Consider the following 26,331-nt stretch of genomic DNA (forward strand, 5'->3'; position numbering starts at 1 on the left):
GTGTATCTATCTATTACATGTTTAAAATACAACTTGTGTTTCAGATACATGTTGCAAATACAGAGACATGTTGCAAATTAAAGTCATATTCTTAAAGACATATTTTTGGGGAATTTCGCTTATTCTCCAACCGCTTATCTCATAGTATATCATAAGAACTCAAGATCAGCTTCAATGAGGCTGAAACCACAGCAAACATAATGACACTAGCATCACTAATGAGGTCATGAAAGCTTCTGCTGTGCTCTTGTCAGAAAATACTTTTTCATTATTCTTTAAAACCGACCGTACAAGGCCCTTTCGTGGACATTTCTTTAAAGCATTTCATCAACAGGATGATGGATTTGACCTTCAAGACATGTCTGAATATGTGTATCTTTCTCTCGACATCTATGAGTGAGAGGTATTCTGAATGTTCTGAAGGTGGCATCAGCTTTCCCTACGCCCACAAGAGTAATTGGTTGAAAGAGTGCTTATTAACTGTATATAAGTGCTATGGAATTTGAGTCATAAGCAGAAAACGCAAAGTTGTCTGTGGTTGTTTGAAGAAACGCTGGTAGGAGGTGTATTCGAATATGAAGAAAACAGACTGGGCTATAAAAGAAGAATGTAACACAGTACCATAGAGGGCTCATCATCAAAATAAAGATTGTGAAATGGGACATTGATTATACGCATCAATGGTGTTATTGCTGAGTGATTGGCGTAATCAAAACACCTGATGACCACTTGTAATAACTTACTAAAATCACTCAGTAACATCATAGCAGACTTGTGCAAGCCTGTTTTTATTTATTTTTTAAAAAAAAATTATTTAAAAATATATTTTCTGATGAGATTTTCTAAATCACAGCGGAGACATTATCACAGTTTGAATCAGTCTACAAATTGTACGTTGAAATTTGCTTTAAAAAGGAAAATTCAAAAAGCTTATAGATTAGTTGAATAGTTCCTGAATGCTGTCTTCATATAGAGAACTACAGAGGGAAGAAATCAACTCTTCCTTTTGAGAGTCTACACACTGTATTTAGGAATGTGTTTTTTTTTTCTTCTTCTTCTTCTTTTTTTTTTAGGGTTATGGATCAGTTTATCAGTTACTGAATATATGCTGTCTATCGATCGAAAAGGAAGAAATGAACTCTTGTTTTTAAGTGACTGCAGGAGGCTGAGGTACTGGTCAGGTGTCTCTATCTGTCAAACGGGCGTCGGTCTGGGCTGCCAGATCCCGAGTATTCCTGTCTAACATTTTTTTTTTTTGAGATGTGAAAATTGCACTGAGGTAGCCTATAGAATTAATGTTGCATTAATATTGATTTTTTTTATTTTTCTTAAAAAGTATGCTAATATATGTTTCATATGCATATGATTCAATCTACATACGGGTAATGTGGTAAAGTTGCTGTTGAGGCTGGTATCGAAATTTCGAGAGTTTTTAAACCTGGACGGGTTAAAACAGTTCTTCCAATCTGGCAACACTGTAATGGGCGGGGCTGAGGGCTCGGCGGTAGCGCTGACGGCTCTGGTAGCTGGAGCGGCACTTTGCTCATCATTGTGGCGGGGAGCGCGTCTCTGCAGGCCGGCTACAGCGCAGCCTCCGCTCCGGGCGCATCACGGCAAATCCGTGGAGTCCGCGTGCTCCCTCTGTTAAAAAAGTGCGCACCCAGCCGGATAAGCCCGTCATCTGCAGGGAAGAAGACGCACCAAGGACGCCAGCTCACTTGGCCGAGAGGAAACAGCGAGAGAGAGACAGAGAGAGAAAACAAAACAAAACAACAACACCAAAAAAAAAAAAAAAAAAACCCACAAAACCCCCCATTATGATGTTGAAGCAGCACCTGCTCTTCGTGCTCTGCAGCGTCTGCGGGACTGTCGTTAAAGGTGAGCGCTCGAGGATGCGCCGGTTTATTGCCTGCGGCGGTGAAGGGAGTTGGCTTTGGCTGTCTTTGCGCAAATACACACTCTTACTCAAGTGCTATCCTGAGGAGGAGATTTAGAGAATAAACGTGCGGTAGAAGTTTTGTGAGCGCCCATTCTTCCACACTGAGACCGTCACCCCCCGGTGGGTGAGAAGTTGCAGTGATGATGGAGAGCTTCAGAGGAAGGGTGAAAGAGCTGTGCTGTGCATGCGTTTTAATAACTTCTACTTTCAGAAAGAAATACATAGACTACAAGGGTCAATTAACGGATCTGGCTAAGCATTGCACTGGGGGGTGGGGTGAAGAGTCTTGCTCATAATTAATTGTCAGTAAAGCTGAGTTAGCGTATTAGAGGCATTTCATTCCGTATGTGTTTGTTTGGAAATAAGCGAGCTGAAATTCTAGTCTAATTCATAGTCCAGTAGTAGGGAGTGGCGGGTGTGCTCCGGTTAATTCAGGACCAGTGCTTGAAGTTGGGATGGATCAGAAACCGCATACTATCATGCTTAAATAGTTTGTCCGAACACTACTGTACATGAGGTATGGATATCTGTTTTGTCGCACTGTAGTAGCACACGGTTCCGGCGTCAGTGCGCGAGCGTATTGCGCTCCCTTCAGACTGCGGTATTTGCAGCCGTCTGCATCTTGGGGTCGTCCTAGTATAAAGCATAAGAGATTTTCATGCATAAAGCGGGCTTGGCCAGGACAGGAGGAGAAACTGCGACTTAATGCATCCGGATCCGTGGATAGTGTGGATTGCTCATAGAATGGGATTGTACGTGATTTGAATGTAAAAAAATAAATAAAATAAAATAAAAATAAATCCCACTGTATTGAGCTAAAGAAAATAATCCATGCTACATAAGGTCCAAACTTAAAACAGAGGTATGAACATAACCCTCCATCCTCTCTCTCTGTCTCTGAACCTCTGAGCCAGCAGGCGCTCACTATCCCCCGGTTCATTCTTCATCCCTGAATCAGTGCTTTTTCATTAACCTGAGTTCATTACCAAGTGAACCCCAACACAGATCAGCTGCACACGCCTGTTTCTGGAGTTCTGTACTTCCTGATTAGTATTTAGAGTTTAGTCCAGGTCTAATCTAGCACACCTGATCCAGTTAATCAAGGGCTTTAGTAGCATCTGAATATTACAACCAGGTGTGTTGGAACTAAACTCAGTATGTTGGTAGATCTCCAGCTATGGGCTCTCTGTGATAGAGAGCATTCCAACATCACAGCAGATACATAAAAGGTTGTAATGACTTGAGCCAACTCCCACAAATTAAAAAATAAATAAATAAAAAAACCCTGGTGCTTTCACAGTTCAAAATCTATATAGATGGACTGAACTGTCTGTCACTAGACATCAATCATGAGAAAGACTAAATGGATGTGCATAGGGATCAGACTTTTATATACTCCAGTAAAATTACAACACACATACATTTTGTTCCTAAGTAGGAAACGTGCGAAAATCAGCTATTTATTATGGTTACCTGTTTATATAGTGTGAAGAGGTACATAGAAGCAACACTTTCCTACATTATTTAGTCTACAGAAGGAATATTGCTCAAATGTTATTTTATAAAATATTTTAAAAATCTGGCTTACTTGTATGCTTCCCTTGAATCAAATCACGAGATTATACACTGAAGTTATATTTTGGCTATTTGTAATTTGTATAATATCAGAGGTTATATATAATATGAATGTATATATAGTTTGTGTATATACAGCCTTTTTCTGGCCCTGAAATTAGCTCTATGTGCCTTTTCCATACAAGATAACACACGAGGCGTATATGTGCCATGTCTGAATTTGTTCCCTGTTTACCATATAGTGCATTGTTTTGTGTGTCAGCCATTTTGCAGTGTTGTCTGAATTCTCAGTGTATGATAGCATTCCCTGGACCATTAACAACAGCATAGCAATTACTTTCAGCTTGAAATTAAATGAAGGGCACTGTAATGGCTAAAACACATTGTATAAACCAACAGTCAATTGTTAATACAAGTAACACACAATAATTATGTGTATTTATAACGGAAAATTTAATTTGAAAACTTCTGTTTGTTCTTGGATTCAGGTTGCATATTTGAAAACAGCGCTAAAGTGCTATATTTCTGTATGTTTTTAGGGCCTTCCTTACTGCTGCCCTGTATATTCTACATACTCTACATATACGGTTTAATAGCCTGTATAGTGAATAGTGAATGACCGAATAAGGGTACGATCTCAGGCAGAGTTGTAAATTGTTTAGAAGGGGTGTTTTGACTGAAATTGCACTTCACCTCACAAACAGCAGAGGGCTCTGAAATAGCAAACTGCTCCTTTAATGCTAAAAGAACAACCAAATTCCGGGAATGACCTAATAAAGCGTCACATTTTACCCGCTGTATTTCTCATGTCCACTGCTTTGCAAGTTCTCTTTTGTCCCGTGGACTCTTCATGTCTGCAAATCTTTTCTGTGTGTAATTGCTATAAAAAGCTCAGGGCCTGACATCTCTTTTGGGACCAGACATTTAGGTCAGGGTTTCATCTGCTTTTCTATGGCTCTCCCCTGTCTAATCCCCACAAGAGGAGCCTTTTTCCCACCTTAGTTAGTGACTCATAGAATAAGACATTTGTACTGGAGATGTAATGTGACACACAAATTGGACCAGAGGGACAAAAAAAATCCCCCTCAAACATAACTGTAGAGACACCAGAGGGCCTAGCTACACATGTGGACAGATGCTGTGCCACTAGACCACCACAGCTAGCTTTGGCTTATTGGTGGATTTTTGACGTGCGAGGTGTATCAGAGGGAAGCGTTTTTATTTGCCGCTTAAAGATGCCCCCCTCCGCTGCTCCAGAGAGTTAGCTTATCCTGGAAGAATGGGCTTTAAGCTTGTGAGTGCTGGCCATGGAGTTACGCTATAAATAATCCAGTGGAGGAAGGAGACTGGGAGTGCGCAGGCACCGAGCCTCACTGCTTTGTGCTTGCTGACAGATCTGCATCTACACGGATCAGTCAGAGAGCAGAGCCAAAAAAATGCCACCATCCAAGAGGCACACTGGGCAGCAGACGTGAGCTGTTATGCTGACAGCTAGCATTTTGGTCTGTTTTTATTCTTGTGACTGCTTGCATTTTACTTGCATTGGATTTTTTTTTTATTTTTTATCGCAATCTCTTACAGTCACCTAAAGATGGCTGGCCCCCAGCTTGTTCTCTTTCCCTCTGGCTCACAACTGAAAATCTGAATGATTACATTAATTCCCATTGCAAATGAATATACACATATAAATGAGTACATGCTTTCTTGGAATTCTGATGATGCAGCAAGAGGTCTACCCTGTCTGTTGGAAACTCACCCGAGAGCATTCTCTACTGTTTATATTAATGATTAATCTAGAAATAGCACAATTAATCTGCTAAAGCTGCAGCTATCACAGCTGTACATAACTACGTGGCACAGGCCCGAATGACATCTCTCTGTCTCTCTCTCTCTCTTTCTCTCTTTCTCTCTTTCTCGCTCTCTCTCTCTCCATCAGGTTTAATGAGGCTGTTCACAGCAAATTCAGAAAAAGTAGTGGGTCTTTGAAAGACTTCCTTAATGAAAGACATATATAGCTTGCTCGAGGAGGCCATAATAACTCTACTGATAAATGGTTCTGTGACACAGTCAGTTAATAAGATCACCTACCTCTGGGCATGCAGGCATGATAATTAGCTTCTCGTTGAAGCCTGCAGACACAGAAAAGACAGAAAAAGAGATAACGATTATATTTGGGGTTTTTGGTGTTTAACATTAAAGTTGTTGCATTAATTGAGATAGAGTGAGTTGTTTTAAATTAGAACGTGCTCATTATATTCATATTCAAAATTCATCGTGGGTTGTTCTTTTTTTATTTTTTAAATGTCTTATAACGACTGTCCTCTTGAGATCTTTTTTTTAGTGACAGTTTAACGTATAAAACTTTAAATGTGCTGGAAATGCATCGCCCTGTGTGTGTGTCTTTGAGCACAAGGTATATATACTGTAGTACTGCACGGGACACAAGCAGTATTGCTAGGTGGATGGTTTACCTGCTGAATTGAGGGTTGAACATTTTGCATACATTATATCTTCAGTAGCCGCTTTAACCTGGTCAGGATCTGAGTGGATCCGGAGCCTATGTCGGGAATACCGTGAGAAAACATGAAACTCCAAACAGAGAGTAACCTGAGCTCAGGATCATACCGGGGTCCCTGGAGGTGTACAGCGGCATCAATACCCACTGTGACACCATACTTTATATGTATTTATTACTCAAAATGTTGACATTCAATAGAATTATGTTCAAAACGCAAAATCAAGAAAACTCCACAATATAGCTTGCAGTTTTTCCAAATTTCCGCAGAGTTTACACAGATTTGGGCCAAGCTAAAAGGTCTCATTTACCAACCAACAAACATCACTGCAAAAGACAATTGCAATTTTGTCAAATTCAAGTACTTTTCGCAAAAAAAGCACAAAAAGAAAACCTCTGCAAGTTGCGTCGCAAATTTTGAAAAAAAGCCGCAGCAAAATCGAGCATTTTTGGCTGCAACGATCACAAAAAAAAAACTCTGTGAAATCCTGTACAGACTGTATGTTGTATGCCAAATGCCCAAATATTATATTAATGATACCCCAAAATAATTCACATTGATTTCACGCATTGCCATGGAAACACCCAGTGTGCCTCTAAATTTCTTTTTGAACTTGTTTACTCATTCTCATAGCAATTCTGATTTATTATTGCACAATATCACTTTAATAATGACAATCATGGCATTGGATGCCAGTGGTCAATATACTTAATAAAAAAAACAACCATTGAGCACTAAACCTGACAGATATCTGTTCTGTGTTTAATACTTAAATTCATCGAAGACTTCCGAATTGTCATGGTTTAATTTTGTTTGACATTCTGAATGCTTATGTGATGGCAGGCCATTATGCGTTTTCTGGCACGCAAGAAAGACTGGTATGAATTGGGTTCGGTGTCTTCAAGTGTCTGTTCCATTTCTGCAGCTTGCTGTATGTAGCAAAAGAGCCATCAAATACCACTGCAGATTTTATTAAGTAGCTGATGCTCAAAATGTATTTAGAGCAGAAAGTTTAGGGAGGACAGTTTGGATATTAAAACTGGCAGTTGTTCCTGTGGCTGTTAAATGTTCACCTGTGGCTAAATGACATGACGTGTTGTGCGGCAATTTGTCATTTCCACTTACGGGAAAACATTGGTGGCTGATTTAGGACATTATTTAGGACATAGTCTGTGATTTGATGCATCGCCATAGTCCACTGTTTTTCTTCTGGGTTTTTATTGAATATTTTTAAACTTGGCTGTGTAACCAGCATCCTAATCAGAATTCTTTTAGCAGACCTCATCAGTCATTGTCGTTTCTTGTATCGTCTTTGAGCACACGTTGTCACTGGTAAACACCACAGAGCATTTCACATCTAGTGTTTTCCTTCTTTGGTGACACAGTAGGACATCAATATCGAGTGTAGTAGTATGCATTCGAATTCGAGATGGATTTTGCAAGGCCAGGCCAAAAACCTATCCACCTATAAATCCATTTATTCGTGCAATGTATCCATCTACCTCTCAACGTGTCTGTCCGTCTATCCATCCATGTGGCTCTGGGAAACTATCTATACATTCATGTGGGATTCTCTAAAAACGTGCAGTCTTCAATGTGTTGGGGAAAAACAAGGGTGAAAAAATAAGTAAATAGCACAAAAACGACTTCTCCTGTCTGCTGGTATATCAAGGGATTTAATTGGCTGTTTACACAAAGCTGCACGCTCGTATCTGATAGTTAGCACAGGGAAAAAAGACTGGGGTGAGCCTATGAATCTGCTACTCATTTAGTAAACAGAACAACACCATCATTTTTAACTCTTCTTCCCACCATCATTTTTAACTCTTCCTCCACCAGACCAGAAGATGTGCTGCCTTTTTTCCTTAGTATCTCACTGAATTGTATTTAAAGACACGTTCAGAGATTATTCAGAGAGAGCTATCCAATTAACCATTTGCATTCAGCATTTGGTAGACTTTCAATGCATGAAAAGCTGTTCAGACTGTTGATAGTCAGAAATAAAGTGTGCAGTATTTCCTTTAAAACAGTGGACGTCTAAACATGAAATGGATTTGAATAGGCGCTACACCTACACCCATCTGCTTTATGCGTATGTGGGACATCTGGACCACCTACATCATCATGATAGTTATTTACATTCTCCTGTCCAATAAGGCCGGCAGTCATTTATTCCATATCTAATGCTATAATGCGTTACATGCCTGTGTATATTGAAGGACACATTCAGAATATTATTCTCACTCTGAGCGCATAGCGTCAATGTCTACACCTTCAATGCAGTGTGTTATTATTTTCTCCTAATAAAACCTTTTCAGCTGAATAAATCACAGCGTGAACATCATCCAATGCACAGCCTTAACACACAACCAGCCTGAAATGAAAAGAGGACATTGACGTAAAACAGCCATGCACGAATAGTCACTATTGAAAATGTCTAATGAAATTCCTCATTAAAATCTCTCTTCGAAAATGGCATCGACAGCAAATCCGCAAGCAAATCCAGCTCCCCCTCCCCCTCCCCCTCAGCCATCGCATTTATATTAAACATTCCCTCCAGGATTTTGTGATTTTGCGATCTCAGAAACTCTGCAATATTCACAGGAGCTTGCCATTTAAAAAAAATTACTGCAGATTTTCCACAGATCTGGAGCAAGACGCTTCATGTGGTGTCATCACAATGCGCCATGTGACATCATCACAACGCGAGTTGTGATTTACCAACGAACATCACTTTGAAATTCAAGTAGTTTCCCGCAAAAAAGTTTTCCCGCAAATTGCGTTGTAAATTTTGAAAAAAAGCCACAGCAAGATCAAGCATTTTTGGCCACAATAATCACAAACTCTGTGAAATCCTGTATGGACTAATTAAACATCTTAATGCTCACAGGGCATGCGAGTGCACACATTTTTAAACACTATTTTGTGCCTTTTTATTGTGAAATATTATCATTTAAATACTGTTTGAATAGTGAAATATGTTATGATAGCCCTACTGCTTATAGAAAGTGAAGTTCTAAGATTTTCTGTCATTCATACAAATACCAGCCACATGCCTGTCTAAGGCAAACAAAACTGAACTATTGACATACTTTCAGGGGTAGTGCACAGCCTTACCATTGACTTTGCTCCTGTGTCACCAAAATCTTCTTTCTATATCAATTGGCTGTTTGTAAAGTAGCAAGATACAAGGCCTTTAACAATGATACATCTGAATGATTACTGTATATCCATTGCATATAAATAAAACACTTCAGGAATCTAGGAATAATTTACCTCAGTGAGAATGAATGAATAAAGATAATATATTGTAGTACAGACTATGACTCTGACCAGGACAAAGCGGTTATTGAAGATGAATGAATGAACATTGTAGTGCGTTTATTTTTTGTTGTAGTGAATTATTAAGCCAGCAGAGATGGATTATCACGCACTGAGACTACACCAGTGCATATTATGTTTCTGGACAGCATCTACCTCAGCCAAGAGGCATTATCGTAACCAAAGAGGAGTTCAGTGGATCTCTTTCAGGTGTTTGGGTTTCTTTCTTCTTCTTTCTTGTCTATAGAATATCATATTTGGCTCAGAATGAAGCTGGGCACTTGGCTCATCAGCTGTCTGCAGTCCTGACCTTTAAACAGTCTTTCTCACTCCTCTCACTCCTTGCTGAATGCGCTCTCTCAGTGCATAGACAGTGGCCAGACAATGAATCTCATTTACTTTGTGCCATCCTCAGCGCAACGTGTCTCTTTGAGTGGTCTCTCTCCATCGGCAGAGCCATCAGCACCTGAATCTGCCAATGCGAATATGCAGACGCTGGTCTAGCTGTTGTTATGTAGCGCGATAAAGGATGAGCGGCTTCACCATCCTGCCAACTCAAAAGAGAACTAGACTTGGACTTTGTATTAGTTATTATAACTCTTATTAGTTATTACAACTGGGCAATTATGGACCTGCTGTATCTCAGCATTTGTTTCCTATCTGTGCATCTAATGTATTATTCTTCCAGTGCTATTTCTGGTATAGCCTCATTAAGATAATCCAAACAGACCAATAAGACCCAATGTGTGCTCTAGCCTAGCGGTCAGAGCAAAATCCCCAGGGTTGTATTAATACTATGTTGAATTACCACCTACGGTGATCATTTAAGCTTGGTTGGACACGAATGAACACTGTGAGACGGTAAGTTAATTCAGCACTGGGGATTTTGCTGTGACTTCATCTGTTATGTCAAACAGCAATTAAGAGATTTGGAGCGAGTGTAATATAAACCGTGTGAGGTGATACATCTCAATGATGATGGTATGGCAACAAAGTGGAGGAAGATAACACTGGAACAAATTGAAGGCGTAATCACAGATTAAACAGGAAAAGGCGAGGGCCATTTCATATCCAGCGTGTATTACTGTGATACAGACATGGAGGAGTGCAGTAATTGATTTCTGTTCTTAAATCAGCTGCCGAGACAATTTAATGTAATCATGGAGAGAGCGGGGGTTGTGGCAAAGGCTTCTTTACAAGGGTGTTGCTGATGACATAATCGTGAAATAAAATAGAAATGTACTATATTTTGGGTCCTGCTGGATAGAGTCAACTCTAGGCACAAATAGGTACACATGGGTTTTTAAAATACACAATAAACAAAGTCCTCAAAATCTTCTACCCAGATAAGTGGAGAAACCATTTACTTATCCAGTAAAATAAATTATTCTCATAATTATTATTATTATTTTTAATAATAGTATTTTCTCTCAGAACGATATATGGATATCATTAAACTTAAAAAAGCAGATATAGTTTAAATAAATTAAACCACTTATTTTCTTTGGAAATATTTATGATGTTTTATTTTAATTAATTAAATTTAATTTTCTGGAAATTCATTTCCAGAAATTACATTGTTGTCTGTGTCCTTGCCCTGTTTCCATAGTGTGTAACTGTGATGTTATACATCTCATATTCCATCTCACAGGTGATATTTGCTGACTTGTACAAGTCAGGTAGTTGATATAAAAATTCATACCCAGGTGAAATACTGTACCATTGAGCACAATAAGGGTCCTAAAAAGTCAGTGTTGAAGTTGTCGAGTTTAGTTGATTCCTGGGGTTATTTCAAAATCAATGTTTAGAAGGGTTGCATAAAACAAGCATAGCATTCAATGTCTCACAACATTCAGAACATGAACTTTTCCCAAGAACATGCCAATATCTATAGTTAGAGGTTAAGAATTGGTTGTAGATCATTAAACAATATAATGGCACCAAACATTTATCAAAATCACACAGAAGTGATTTTGGGAACAAAAAATCAATGTTTTGCAGTCTCTGGATTTGAACTCTATTGAAAGCCTGTAGTCTGATTTGAATGGTCTGATGACAATCCCCTTATATTGGCACTCTTGGTAAATATGAGCAAAGAAGGCTATGAAAAATTGTCTTTATTTAACCTTTTGATCTTTTGTAAAAAAAAAAAAAAAATTCACAAAGATACTCTGCTCTCATGAATATGTTTATAAAAAATTGCTTTGTTAAATATAGGTGTACAACAATTATTGCCAGCCCTATGAATTAATATAAAAAAATATATTTGACATATATTGCCATTGATATTTAATTTTTTTTTTTAGTACACCTGGGTGACTAGGAACAGGAAATTGTTCAACCATGATACTTCCTGTATCACAGGGGTATAAATATGAGGTAAAACATAGGCTAAATTCCCTTAGTCATTCATAACAATGGGTAATACCAAGGAATATAGCTGTGATGTGCGGCAAAAGGTTGTTGAGCTTCACAAAATGGGAAGTGGCTATAAGAAAATAGCACAAGCATGGGAAATGTCCATTTCCACCATCAGGGCAATAATTAAGAAATTCCAATCAATTTGATATGTTATGAATCAACCTGGAATTGGACGTGTGTCTATATTGTCTCAACACACGACAATAGGAGAAGAGGATGTGAAGAAGATGGTTCGAGTGGCCAAAAAATTTCCAAAGGTCACAGCTGGAGAACTGCAGAAGTTAGTTGCGTCTTGGGGTCAGAAAATCTCCAAAACTACAATCTGAAGTCACTTTCATCACCACAAGTTGTTTGGAAGGGTACTCTACTCTCATCCAAAAACAAACTCAAGCATCTTCAGTTTGCCAGACACTACTGGAACTTCAAATGGGATCGGGTTCTATGGCCAGATGAATCCAAAATAGAGCTTTTTGGCAATAAACACCAGAGGTGGTTTTGGGGCAAACAGAGAGGTAGCCATATGGAAAAGTACCTCATGCCCACGGTTAAATATGGTGGTGGCTCTTTAATGTTTTGGGGCTGTTTTTCTCCTAGAGGACCTGGATATTTTGTTAGGATACATGGCATCATGGACTCTATCAAATATCAACAGATATTAAATGAAAACCTGACTACCTCTGCTAGAAAGCTTAAAATGGGCCGTGGTTGGATCTTCCAGCAGGACAATGATCCAAAACATGCATCAAAATCAACACAAAAATGGTTTACTGACCACAAAATCCATAGAAAACCCCATAGAACACATGTGGGGTGAAATTTGACCTCGAAATTTAAAGGATCTGGGGAGATTCTGTATGGAGGAATGATCTCATATCCCTTGCCATGTATTCTCCAACATCGTCAGGCATTATAGGAGAAGACTGAGAGCTGTTATCTTGGCAAAGGGAGGTAACACAAAGTAAAGATTAAAAGGGTGCTATAATTGTTGCACACCTATATTTAAATATATATATATAAATTTTTATAAACCTGTGTTTAGCATTTTTGTGAATTTTTTTAACAATAGATCAAAAGGTTAAAGAATAAAGACAAATTTTCACTGCCTTCTTTTGCTCATATTTACCAAGGGTGCAAATATTAATGGAGGGCACTGTATATATTAACAGTCTCCCTTAGACCCCAAGTGAATTTTGCCTATTTTTTATGCCTCCTCCAATGAGTGGGAGTGGCGTTAAGTTTTCTGGTTGTCGGTCCAAGATTCTCTTTAGTGTGATATCTACAGAATGAGGGGTTCAGTGTTTGTATGGAATATGGAATTATCATGGAAACCATCAGATACACTGATTAGATTTTGGAATTGATCCAAACAGGGTCAAGGTCAGAGCAAGGTCAAAAAGTCTGAAATTTCCTTCAATAGCTTCCTTCATGTTTGAACTGTATTTTAAGGGTAGCTCTGGTAAACAAATTAGCAACAAGAAGGACAAGATTTGTTGTTGGCAAAGGGATCCCTCCACTGCATTAAGTTCGACTTCTTTCTAAACTTTCTGAACTGAAATTAAAATTGTCAATAGGTTCCAGTTGACATTATTTATAGTCATAATAACTTTGGTAATGGTGGGTTGTGGTTTCCACCACTGTAACAAAATTAGAAAATCCCAGAAAGTCACAGATACTTCCTTCACAGAGCCTTGAGGATACCCTGACCCCACTATGAGAACCTTATGAGCCCTTATGAGCACCACTATGAGCTCTCTAACCTTGTTACACATTACAGGAAGAGACCCAGTGCGTTTACTCTTTCCTGGTGAGACTTCAATATAGGTTTGTCAAATCATAATTTGGATTTTTATCATTCTTTATAACAAAACAATATAAAAACAAAAATATATCAAAACAATAAAAAAAAAACACTGAAATCAATAAAGAATCAAAATTCAGCTTCTTAGTGTTGATTTCCTCTGTGATTGACTATACAACTGATTTGGCATCCACATTAATATATTATTGTGAATTTGTAATCCTTATGCACATTCCTACCAATTTTTAACCGTATTATGTCATTTGTTAAAAAACAAATTTCTTTCATTCGTTCGATGTCCTTTCACGTGTCCGTTCAGATGCTGTGAACTGCAACATTATGTTCGGGAGCCTAACTTTCCACACCAAGGCCTGGAGAATGAGAAACACAAACTTCAGTTGATGCATGTTTATATCCTGGTATTGATTTGATCTTTGTAAAGGTTCCCACGGGTGCGAGAGAGGCCTGGGAGGAGAGATAGATTGCTGGCGGATTTGCAAGTGAAGGTGTCAGTGAAGGAGCCGGGGGCGGGTGGAGGCTGGGGATAAAAGCACAGCAACTCCATGTCCTCGTAAAGACGGATCAGCACTGTGAACGGAAGCTGCATACTGATTGTGAGGATGGCAAAGCCCTGGGCCAGGGAGCAAGATGTGCTAGGGGAAAAAAAATGCCCTCAGAGTCACTAAGCTTAGAGTCAGACAGCGAGAGCGGGAGAAAGAGAGAGATTCAGCTTTTCTGTGTTCATCCGCTTATAGCTCTGTTACTATCAATGTTAATTTGAATCATTTGAATGTTTTGAGCTGTATTTTATACCCAGTATGCTAGTAACGCTTCACACATAAAAAAAAAATACAGTGGGAAAAGGTGAGACAGAGATTGGCAGAAAGGGAAGGAAAGCGAGAATGAGAACAATATCATAGCATTGCTGAGAAAATGACAGATGAAGAATTGAGAATGTTCTGAAGGAATATATGCAATGTATTAAGAGTATAGATTATAAAGCTCCCACAGGAACCAATGGTATTCATTGTTAAAAAGAAAAGCTTTTGACATTGATGACATTTCATACCTTTATTACCTTAAAATTTATTTCTGGAGCTAAAAAGCATTTTGTGGATTTTATATAACCCAGAAAGTCATGTAATGTAGCAACAAAAAAAGAAAAGCAGGTCCCAGTTTTACGCAAGAGAATGAGTCAGCGACATACAGCAACCCTTTCTATTTCTGTCTATTTATACTGTTTATTTAATTAATACTGTTGGTTTCTCTCACAATAGTGTCCTGTTTTACTGTAGTTATTTTCAGAAAAGAAAAACATCGAAAGACAAGACAAATACAAAGAGCACTTCCTTTTGAACATAGGCCTAATTCAAACTAATATGGAAGTACTGGGACGTAATTAGAGAGTGTGTGATCTGTCCATGATTGCAACTTGACTCAATAATATTATGTCATCAATAATATTCAGTAGAACACTTTTTACTCTGTATACAGTATTTTGTGTGGTAGCAACAAGACGTTTTAAAATTTCATGTTTGTATTTTACTTTAAACTTGGATTTGGGAGCAGACAAGCGAATGACACTGACAGTGATAAATATGTAATATAGCTAAAGCATTAAGCTACAGCATGGGTTCCACTTCCACATGGTTCTCGAATGGTTAATGCATTTTTGCACAGCTTTTGTGGTTCCCCTCAGAGTGACAAAACAAAGAACAATTAAGCATGCTTGATGATTTTTTCCCCCCTAAGAGTATATTTATTATTAGTTATTTTGGAAATTGTTCAGCTTTTGTTCTGAAAATGTGCATGTCCTTATGTTCTCATATGGAAATGAATAAGCGTTACAGTGCATTGTGGGATAATTTGTGGATAATACTAAAAGATAATTATTGGGGTCTGTAGATGGTTGGTATTTGTAAACAAGTTCAGTATAGGATTGGGCTGCACATTAGTGGATAAAACCACTGTTGCATCCCAATTTGCCTATTTAGACTATGCACTAAAACTATGTATTCTTTTTGTGAAGGACAAATACATGCTTTTGAGTGTGTTGAAAAAGAGTTTGCAAGTACTGGAACATACTAACATGTCATGTTAGAGAACCTTATTTCCTCAAGGAGCTGTGGGCAATATTAGCTGAAAAAGTGTCCACGGATCAACACTTCAAAAATCTACCAGAAATAGTACACCATCCGGGTATCTGTCGGATACTCATTTCAACATACTGCGATTTGGGACACACAATTTCTAATCTTGGATACTATTTAGGACGGATGGTAGGCAAATTGGGACACAGCACATGCTTTCAAACTAGGTTTTAAAAAGCAGGTAAGACTGCCTTTAACACCTGCTACTCTATATTAGAATCAGAATTGGGTATAACACATTACAAAATAATTCTATACAAATAAAAAAGTATTCTAATTACTTTTACTGATAACACAGTAATATAATGCATTACATTTTAAATGTATATAATTTGATTACAGTTACTGATGTCAATAAAATTGTTACTTGCAATATAAACAATATTAAATAAAATGCATTTTTAAAATAACTCATATTTTGCGCGGCTGCTTAGGCGTAACCTGGCCTGGGCATTAGGGGCTGTAGCCTCGAAGATTTTTTCTTTAGCCCCGAATAATTCTCCACTTGGAGCGGTTTGTCACTACATAACTGAACATCAGTAAAAGAAGAGGCGAGATCAGACAGGGTTACAGGAAAATAGGTGGAAATACTCGTGTCTTATTGGCTGACAGCTCTCGGTTCTGACAAACACTAGCACACAGTCAGTGTGAGAAAAAATGTATGTATATATATATATATATATATATATATATATATATATATATGTATATATATATATATATATATATATAAACCAGTAAAGGGGTTGAAACTGAAACAGTAACATTCTCTCATTCTGAGCAGGAAAACAAGGTGTGTAAATATCTATATGATTTCCAGTTTACGTGAACATGATATTAGTAGAGCATAAGGAAAGATAAAGTACTTTGCATGGTACTGTAACAGCTAAACCCATAGCTTAGCTGTGCCTCCTCTTGGCTAGTGACACCAGACTAGCCTACTTAGAAAAGTTTTATATTTTATCGGTCTGGTAGTCCTACAAACAGTGACCACACCCGAGGCAAGTATTATGATAAATCCAACCTTTTCTGATCATGTTATACATGCGTGCTACTGAAAGAACCATGAGTTTCACATTCTAGTGTATTTTTGTAGGTTTTGATAATAACTTGAAGGTAAAGTAATTAGTAATATGATTACTTTTAACATGCAGTAATCAGTAACATAATCAGTAATTAGTGTTAATTAGTAATCTGTAGTGGATTACATTTTTTGAGTAGCTTACCCAACACTGATTAAAATAGTTTTTAGGTAAACCTATACTGTCAATGTTAAAAGGTCATAGAATTTGATTATGTAATTCCTATAAGCTGTAGTGCACAGACATTGCTAAAGCACAGGAACAACAGTCCCTGTATTGTATCTACTGCAGTTTGCAGGTTAAAATATTGTGCCAATTAACATCTCAATTGGAGGCCCTGATTTACTAACATCCAAAATAATTAGTCCTAATTTGGGTGTACAATTTGATAAACTTCCCACGCAAATAATGGCCATGTTGCAGGTGAGTTACAAAGAATAACTACTTGAATATGGCCACATGCATAGTCGAGGGAGGAAATAGTGTATAAATGAGATTTCTGCATGAAAATTATGACTAAAGGCAGTGAGTCATTGAAAAACTTCAAAATGCAATATGAATGAATAAACGAGTAAAGGAGTGTAGACATGAGTGTGTATTATGTTATAAATGTGAATAAAAACTTTTTTAAAGGCCCTATTTAAATGCTGGATCAGAGTTGGGAACGTGTAGTGAATATAAAACTTCAGCAGTTTTATTATATCGATGAATCTGGTTCATCATATGTTTGTATGAAGACGTACTGTATGTTTGTGGAATATAACAGTTAATCATGATTACATTTACATTACTCATTTTGGCAGATGCTTTTTTCCCCAAAGCAATTTCAGTTTAAGCAGAGTTATTGTGGGTCAACAGGGTCAACTTTGCAATACTGGGATTCAAACTCACAACCTTCTGTTCTGATCTTAAATAATTGTGTTAAGGCTATTATGCAATAGCTGTGACCTCCATTTCACTGGTGTAGCTGAACACCATATACAGTACAATACAGCAATCATACATGTACTTTGATATACTGATATAGTACGCTAAGTGTTCCTGTAACTCCGCATTTTCGTTATTATTCTGACTAACAGAAAACATGTTTCCATTTGGAGATATTTCTCCCCATGCACAAACACTTTCCCACACCCTGTCCGTGCATTCCAACTGTGTCGAGGTGTTTAAGTATAATCATGGCTTGCTTTTTCACCATGAAAAACAACTAGAAAATAGATTCTTAATACTACTTAACTTAGCTGGTCAGAATGGAACAGGAACCATGGAAACGGATGAACAGCAGTAGTCTGTAGATGGAAAAGAGTCAAGTATCACAGCCATGAACTAGCATGAACACTGGTAGTGTGTGCTGCTGTGGTTAAAGTTCACTGAAGACAGCAATTCTGAAGCATGGATGTGTTGTTCCTGCTGTCGCGTGGAGGATAGAGGAGCAGAGTTGGCAGTTAGCACCTTCTTCAGAGGGCTTACATATTGAAGCCTGAGAAACTAAGCGATGGTGGAAAGAAAGAAATGAAATCAAAGGTTCTCTGCAGGACTGCATTGTGTCTGCAATGCTGAAGCATCAGATTCAGGGATTAACAGTTTGACTTTCTCTGTCGGAAGTTCAGGGAAGTGTCAATGTGTCCGTACTCACAGATGGAGGATTGCCCAGAGGGTAAGAGATGCATGTAGAGAAGAAAGGGACGAGAGAGGGAAATAAAAGTTCAAATAAATGTTAGAATCTTAAGGATCTGACTTAGAGTTCTTGCTTATTTCAAATGCTACAGAATTGATTTTACGGGAACATATTACATTCATTCATTCATCTTCAGTAAGCCCCTTATCCTTGTTAGACTCATAGTGGATCTGGAGCCTATCCCTGGATAAAACACACTAGATGGAACAACAGCCCATTGTAGGACACCACACACACACACACACACACACACACACACACACTATATTATACCTAGTGAAAATTGAGAGTAGCCAATCCACTTAGTGTCAAGTTATGGTGAGGTGGGACGAAACCAAAGAATGTAGATGAAACCCACACAGAGAGAGTGAGAACATCTGAATCTCCACCCAGACAGTAACCTGAGCTCAAGATCTAAATGTACACACAAGCCACTGCCTACTGCACCACCATGCCATCCTGGACCATATTACATCAGAATCTTTTGTTTTTCATATAGATAACCATTCTACTAATATCTTATATTGTCCATTTTTCCTGGTCCTTTCCATTTTTTTTTTTTTAAATTTCAATTTTTTTTAAACCATCAATCTAATGTCCATGCTTCCCATCACTGTGTCTCAAGGGCATAAGTTAAACTGCTTCAAATAGAGCCTGAATAAGCGACATTCTGACACAACCATTCATTTCGGCTTCCAAACTCCTTAAATCTGCCTTTGTTCTCTAATAATTGAAAATTTTCTGTGATCAGCAGACTGGAAGAAAGTCCAGAGAGTACATTTCTCTTTGTTGTAGAAGACAGCTTCACAGATGCCATCTTACACTAACTGTAAGCTCAAGCCAAGGTAATGTGGGGATGACAGTTTAAGGGCAGTGAAGTATAGTTGGGAACTTTGGCATTTGCAGGGATTCGTGTCATTTTACTTTCTTAGAATGAAAGGAACATGTCATTACCATGTTATTTTTTTCTGTTTCATTATAATGGGAAAAGTAATTGTAACATCAGATTGTTCAGAACATGTTGTTCATACTGCAGAACATTTATGCCGTACGTGACTGTCTTCCTGAAATTCACTTACAACAATTTTGGAAAATGGCTGAGGTGGTTCACTATAAAATCAGTCATTAGAAAATCGACATCTTCCTATGGTTTTAATCTGACTTGTGATATTATATTCAAAATGAAAAATATTAGAAGAAACGAGTATATAGTGCTAACAATATTACATTTAATGAATTTATTCACATCATTAATATATCATTAATAATCTAATACCTTAAATGTACATCTTCAAAATGTAATTTTGAAAATCAAATGAAAATTATTTGATTCAGTTATTTATAACATGGTCCACTCTAATAGATTAATGTCCCTTACTACAAGCTTACTTCAAGTGTAATAAAGAAGTACATTAAGTGCCAAGTATCTTTACAGTTCACTGTGTAAGTATACTTGAAGAGAAGTACACTAGATGCTTATTGGTGTACTTTTAGATTTACTACTACTACTACTACTACTACTACTACTAATACATTTCTATAGATTACTTCTGAGTATACTAAATATTCAGGTGTAAATATTAAGTTCACATTTGTAAATAAATAGTTTATTAGGTTTTTATGTGACTAGGTTTTAATCTATTATATAGAATAAACATAATAAAACAAATGTAAATAAAATTACATTTGTAACAATCATTTAAATTTGTATTTACAAAAGAGATTCATGTGCCATGAGCTTAAATTAATTAATTTAACTTAAAAATAGTGCTACCAAAATTATTGGCACCCTTTATAAAAATGAATAAAACCGATTTGATAAAAATAAACATTGCACACATTCTTTCTTTCTTTCTTTTTTTTTTTACATTCAAACAATAGGAAAAACAATTTGTTTTTGTTCGAACAAAAACAACAACAAAATATACCTTCAGTGCTGTTATTCTCTCCAGGGCAAGGGTCATAAAATAATCATTTAAATATGCTACTAATTGGATTAAAACCTGTATTTTGTTAAAAGTTAAGTTAAAAAATGTTTAACTAAATCCATACAGTGCCCTTGTATGTTTGTGCCACTAAAGTATACTATAACTTTCATAAGTGCAGCTTTTATTAGAAATGAATCTGATTAATTCATGTTGTTTATCCACCACACTAGCCAAATATAATAGCAAACTTTAAGAAATTTCCTTAAACTGACAAGCTGCTTTTATAAACCTTGTTAAGCCAAAATCATTTACTAGATGATATATAACAGTCTATACTATGACCTAGTATCTCACACAGATTATGTCAGCATTTTACTTGGTAGAAAGGAAAATACAAGATTTTTGCACCAAACCAAAGTACACAGAGTCTCTAATATGCTAGCATTTATAATTTTTTAATGAAAATGAGTGAGAGCCCCAAGATGTATCTCTGGCATCCAAAGGTTTGGGACAACAGATTTGTGACAAAACATAACTTATATCATATAGCCTGTTTCATGGTTTGTTTACTGTTAACCCCAAGGTTGGGGATTTGTTCCATATTTTATGTTCAGATGGGTGCAGATGAATAGAACTGACATCTAAAGATATGGGTGCAGCCAGTGGTAAACAATAGACTATGCTATTTCATGAGTTATTAACATTCTGAACCTTCTGGTGATATGAATAAAAGTTCTTGTCTATATTTTATGTCTGTAGATGCAGCATGCATTATAAATTGTTTCCCTGTACAAATTGAAGTAACTTCCAGACTAAACCAAGGGTGACCAGTTGTGCTGTTTCTTTTAATCTGTATGTAATTCTCAACCTGAAGCCTTTTACCTGGAAATACCTCTGAATTGTATAGGGCCATGTAATGCCTTATTGATCTATACCAGCTCACATCAGCTTTGACTTATTAGCAGCCAAAGTGAGTTACAGGGGGGCAAAATTCAGCCACAAGGTTAAACGATCATTTTTTGAGTGCTAATGGAACAATCAGTCTTTCCTGTTGCAAGTGTTCCCTGAGCTCTATCTTATTAATTAGTTTTCAATTTGTGACATTTTTCTTTAATTTCATCAGTTAGAGACCACCACACGTGCACACACACACACACACACACACACACACACACACTCACAATCACACTTCTCCGGGAAGTAGAGAGAGAAAATGCACATGTATGTGACAGATCAGCCTCATACATTACATAGAAAATACATTCATGAATATGGACATCTATAACTACAACATAGAGTGAGGAAAATTGGCCAAATGTATAATACAGTAATGGTGATGTATAAGTTATTGTTATGTTGTATACTTTTGCACTTGGATGTTCCAGTATGTGCATAAACAAGCTCTGGTTAATGTAGACTACAGATTGTAGAGTCCCTAGAACCACCGTAGGCTCCTAGAAAAATTTTGCATTGATTATAAAATATTACTACAGCTTTATTAGCCCTCTACTGCATGAATGATTCTATTTACATAAAAAATATGGATTTTTTGTACTTGAATTATTTCAAGTAATACGAATATATTTGGGGGGGGGGGGGTAAACTTTTTTGGGGTTACCTGGTGAATTGTTGCAACAATTTCCAATGGTGGAAAACATCATATAGTAAACAAACAAACAAACAAATGAGATTACAATTCAAATTAATGCATATTCCAGACTATAAATTGCAGAGGTTTTCTGCCCCCTAGTAAGCATGTAAAAGTTCTACCTTCTAGAAAGGAATTACAGTTGTAAAAAGTATGTGGATGGATTTACTCACTCAAAATACATACACAAACTTGATCCAGACATGTTTTGGATGGCCTATCTTTTTCATTCTTTCACTTGAATTCTTAATTCTTTCTCTTAAAACATAAAATTTAGAAAATAAGCCGCAATTGCAAAATGTCTGAAATTACAACAGTTTTTCTTACATTGAATGTGAAGCAAATGTAAGTATGCTATTAGAGAAGCCTAGTGTCTGTTAACGAATAGACAAGATTGTTTACATAATCCATAGATGATAGCAGACTTAAACTGTTTGTGAAGGATAAAGTCAGTCAAGGCACAAGGGACACAGTTTCCAAAAAAAGAGTTTAATGAATCCAAATATTTATTTACAAATAAATCAAAATCAATATTTGGGCCTATAAAAGCGGTCACCTGATAACACAGGCCACATCATATTCAATTTGCTACAAACTGAACAGAACTAAACTCAAATAACTGAGGACTGAACAGAACCATGAGGAAGAAGACTTACGCAGAACCATATATTTCTGTCGGGTAGGTTAAATAAATAAATCACTGTCTAGGTTACAATTTGTCTGGCAATTAGGATATGGCTGATGACTTGAAATGTTCCAGTAGTCTCCATGACTCTCTAGTAATTCAGTGAGAAGTGTGGACTTAAGCTGTCTTCTCTTTATTTAAGTATTAATAATAATGTGGAAAAAGTTATTCCAAATAAGTTCAAAGAATTGATGGAAAATTGGCCACAGGAGTAAGGTCCTGAAATGTGCATTTAACAAGCCATTTCTTTACAATGATGCATAATTAGTAAATAGTTCTCTAGGAGGAATGATAAAATGTACTAATTATTAACAGCTTACCCAAATCATAAGTCTGCTATTACCTACTGATTATGTAAACAATCTTGTCTATTCGTTAACAGTAGTGGTTTCTCATTAATTATGAAACTGTATATAGTAGTTTCTTAGTACTTCTCCAGAAGGCATGAAAGAAATAGTAGTTATTAATATAGTTTCTTAGTACATTTACATTTATGGTATTTGGCAGACACCCTTATCCAGAGCAACTTACAGAACTGCTTTGAAGTCTCTATCAATAAATACATCTCAATACTGGTTCATTAGGTCATGGATAAAAGTATCACCAGTCTTAAAATTCTGGTGGGGAGAAATATAGTAAGAAAATCAAGACAAGTTTTTTAAATGAAAAGTGCTAAGTTAAGTACTTTAGGAAGAGGTACGTCTTTAGACGTGGTTTGAAGACCACCAGTTGGACATCTAGGGGACGTTCATTCCACTAGGTGCCAGAACACAGAAGAGTCTTGATGCAGGCCTTCCTTGGACTCTAATAATGAACTACTACATTCATCTGTGCACAATGACTTACTAATTCGTTAATCAGACTTTCTAGTTAGTTAATAGTAGTTAAAAGAATGTTAATATTGCATTATTCATTTCTTCCTGTGTAGTTAATCATTAATGATGGCCCTGTATTCTAAAGTGTTACCGAGATTTTATGTAGTATTTTGTTATATGTTTATTTGTGGGTGTTTTTGAAACATCTGTGAATTGTGTAAGTCGTGTACACCACTGCATGTATGCTGAACTTGATCTACACCCCTTGAGTCAGCGAATCCTCTCTTCCATTCAGTGTTTGAATCAGCGAATCATTCCATTATTTAATTTTATTATATTAAGTTATATGTATCTCTTGATGTTTCTTAAGGAGCTGTGAATTATGTATGTTGTGTGTGCATGTATGCCAAATGTTTTCTGCACACTAACAGACACATGGACATACAGGCACATTATCAAATAATACAAAATAGCAAGCACTATTAGCTATTGTACAGTACTCCAGCTGTTTGCAGTCTGCCTTTGACACGAGTTTACATGAGTTCTCGTGCAAAGTTTTGAATAGCATTCAAGTCTGTAGTTATGTCTGAGGTCTAAATACTGATGTGTGCAATTTTCGGTATTAACTGAATGCAGCCATATATATAAGGCAAGAAGGCTTCAGCTAAATTTCTGCAGGTGCATGAGTGATGTCAATAGGTGCAATATGTCGAGTGCATTGCTCTGTGCTTTCATCGAACCATTTCTTTCTGCAACTATTATCCCTTTCCCATCCTAATGAATAAACAAACAAAAACATGAGCTAAGGAGCTAGAATTTGAATATCAATCATAAGAAGTATTGAGCTGTGTTCATAAAACTGTCACAGTAGTCTATATTCACGCTGCTGTAAACAATCCCACTGCAGGCAAAGAACAACAAATTGTGTCTGAGTGTTTAGAGATGATTAGAAAAGGTCTCTTAGATTTGGTTCTTATGTAATCACAGTTCATTTTGGGCCATTTCACAGGAATTTTGCCCTCAAACAGTGCATGGTATCTGTAGAAACAGCGGAAGTGGGATTATAAAATGTATTAGAGTGGACACTGATAAATCTGGACCTTCAGATGCACTAATCCTCCATGCAGCATAAAGACATCAACTCATTAATGAAAACAAAATTAAAAGCTCTTCTTGGGGTCTCGTTTTTAGTTCCCCATAGCTCAGGGCAAACCGTTTCCTGTGGAGTGCTTTAGCGCAGAGCCAATAGCCCTACTGATAATGGCACTGCCAGAGAGGAACAGATGGGAGAAGAATGCCTAAAGAGAAGTTTGCTTCAAGCATCTGTTAACTGCCTTTGAACAGCCATACCTTTTTTAATGACTACCAAGAAAGCCTCTCTGTTTGACTCATACAGCTCACACTATATGCCATATATCATTGTCCTCAACGTTTTGCTGAAAGCATTGGCCTGACATGTTGGATCTGTGAACAGCTGCAGTCCAGGAGAATTGCTTATATACTTCTGACATTTGACACATACTATATACGCAGAGTGATGTTAACTACTGTATGTGAGATGATGATGATGAAGATAACCATTCATAACATCAGCTGAAGAAACAAAATTGGATTTTCACAGTATGCTTTGGTCTTAGAAAATGAACTCACCAAAAGCCACATTGTTGAAAGAAATGTATGTAATAAAAATAATGAAGGATTTTATAAATGGTGCTAAAATATCCCCATGGTGGGATTTTGCTTCATGCAATTTGAAGATCGTTAGATGTCCTAATTTGTTTAGATTTTTGTGTCAAAACATTTCGTAAAGAATTTAAATAGTAGGCTTGCATGTCAGACAAACACTCTGCACATTGGTGCATTGGCTATTTTAATTGAAAATAACTAATATTTTTTATTCAGCCACACATACACTGTACCTGTGTATTCTAAGTGAATACCAAGTAAACAGCAAATCCTATCGTTGTATATTCATGTACAACCCCAATTCCGAAAAGTTGGGACAGTATGGAAAATGTTAAATAAAAACAAAGAGGAGTGATTTGTAAATGTACTTTGACTTGTATTTAAACAAAAAACATATAAAGACAAGTTATTTGATGTTTTGTCTAATTTGAAGGTAAACGTTTATTTTGAAATTGATGCATGCAACACGTTCCAAAAAAGGACAGGAGCAATTTAGGACTAATAGCGATGTGACAAGTTGAAATAAGAAGGTGATGTGAAACAGGTGAGGCAATCGTCTAATCATAGTATATAAGGAGCCTACAAAATAGACCTAGTCCTCCAAGAGCATGGATAGGTCGAGGCTCGCCAATCTACCAACAGATGTGTCAGTGAATAATCCTACACTTTGAGAAGAACATTCCCTAAAGACAAATCGGTAGTAGGAAAAGGACCATCCAAGCTGTTATCAGTGTCAGGTCCAAACGCTATGAGGGTGTGTCAGTGCCCAAAACACATTCTGCCCGGATTACAAGTGCATGTTTTTAATAAAGTACAGGGTGAATTGAATTTTCAAATGACTTTTTTTTTTTTTTTTTTGTATTTTCCATACTGTCCCAACTTTTTCAGAATTGGGGTCGTAGTTCCCGCATTGTTCAAAACAATGCTAAATCCCGCTAAATCCCATTTTCTGTTTTTAAAATTGTTTTTATTACTAATGTTTAAGAGAAGACATACTGCGCATGTGCAGTTTATCTACAAATATGAAGAATGATTGACATGATTGTCATTTCATCCTTTAATGTCTTAACATAGTGACATACGAGTGCC

At 36.9% G+C, this 26,331-nt stretch overlaps 1 protein-coding gene across 3 annotated transcripts in view; it reads left to right on the top strand.

The window, feature by feature from the left end:
* The first annotated feature begins 468 nt into the window (after positions 1-468).
* The window catches only part of cadm2b (cell adhesion molecule 2b), a 184,894-nt gene continuing 159,031 nt past the window's right edge, over positions 469-26,331 (top strand). For all 3 annotated transcript variants that reach the window (XM_053646612.1, XM_053646611.1, XM_053646613.1), the window contains exon 1: positions 469-1,878. In XM_053646612.1, coding sequence (XP_053502587.1) covers positions 1,818-1,878 — 61 coding nt within the window. In that variant the 5' untranslated portion in view covers positions 469-1,817. The remainder of the gene's footprint in view (positions 1,879-26,331) is intronic.

The sequence above is a fragment of the Ictalurus furcatus genome, chromosome 17, assembly GCF_023375685.1.
Source record: "Ictalurus furcatus strain D&B chromosome 17, Billie_1.0, whole genome shotgun sequence".
NCBI classification, from domain to species: Eukaryota; Metazoa; Chordata; class Actinopteri; order Siluriformes; family Ictaluridae; genus Ictalurus; species Ictalurus furcatus.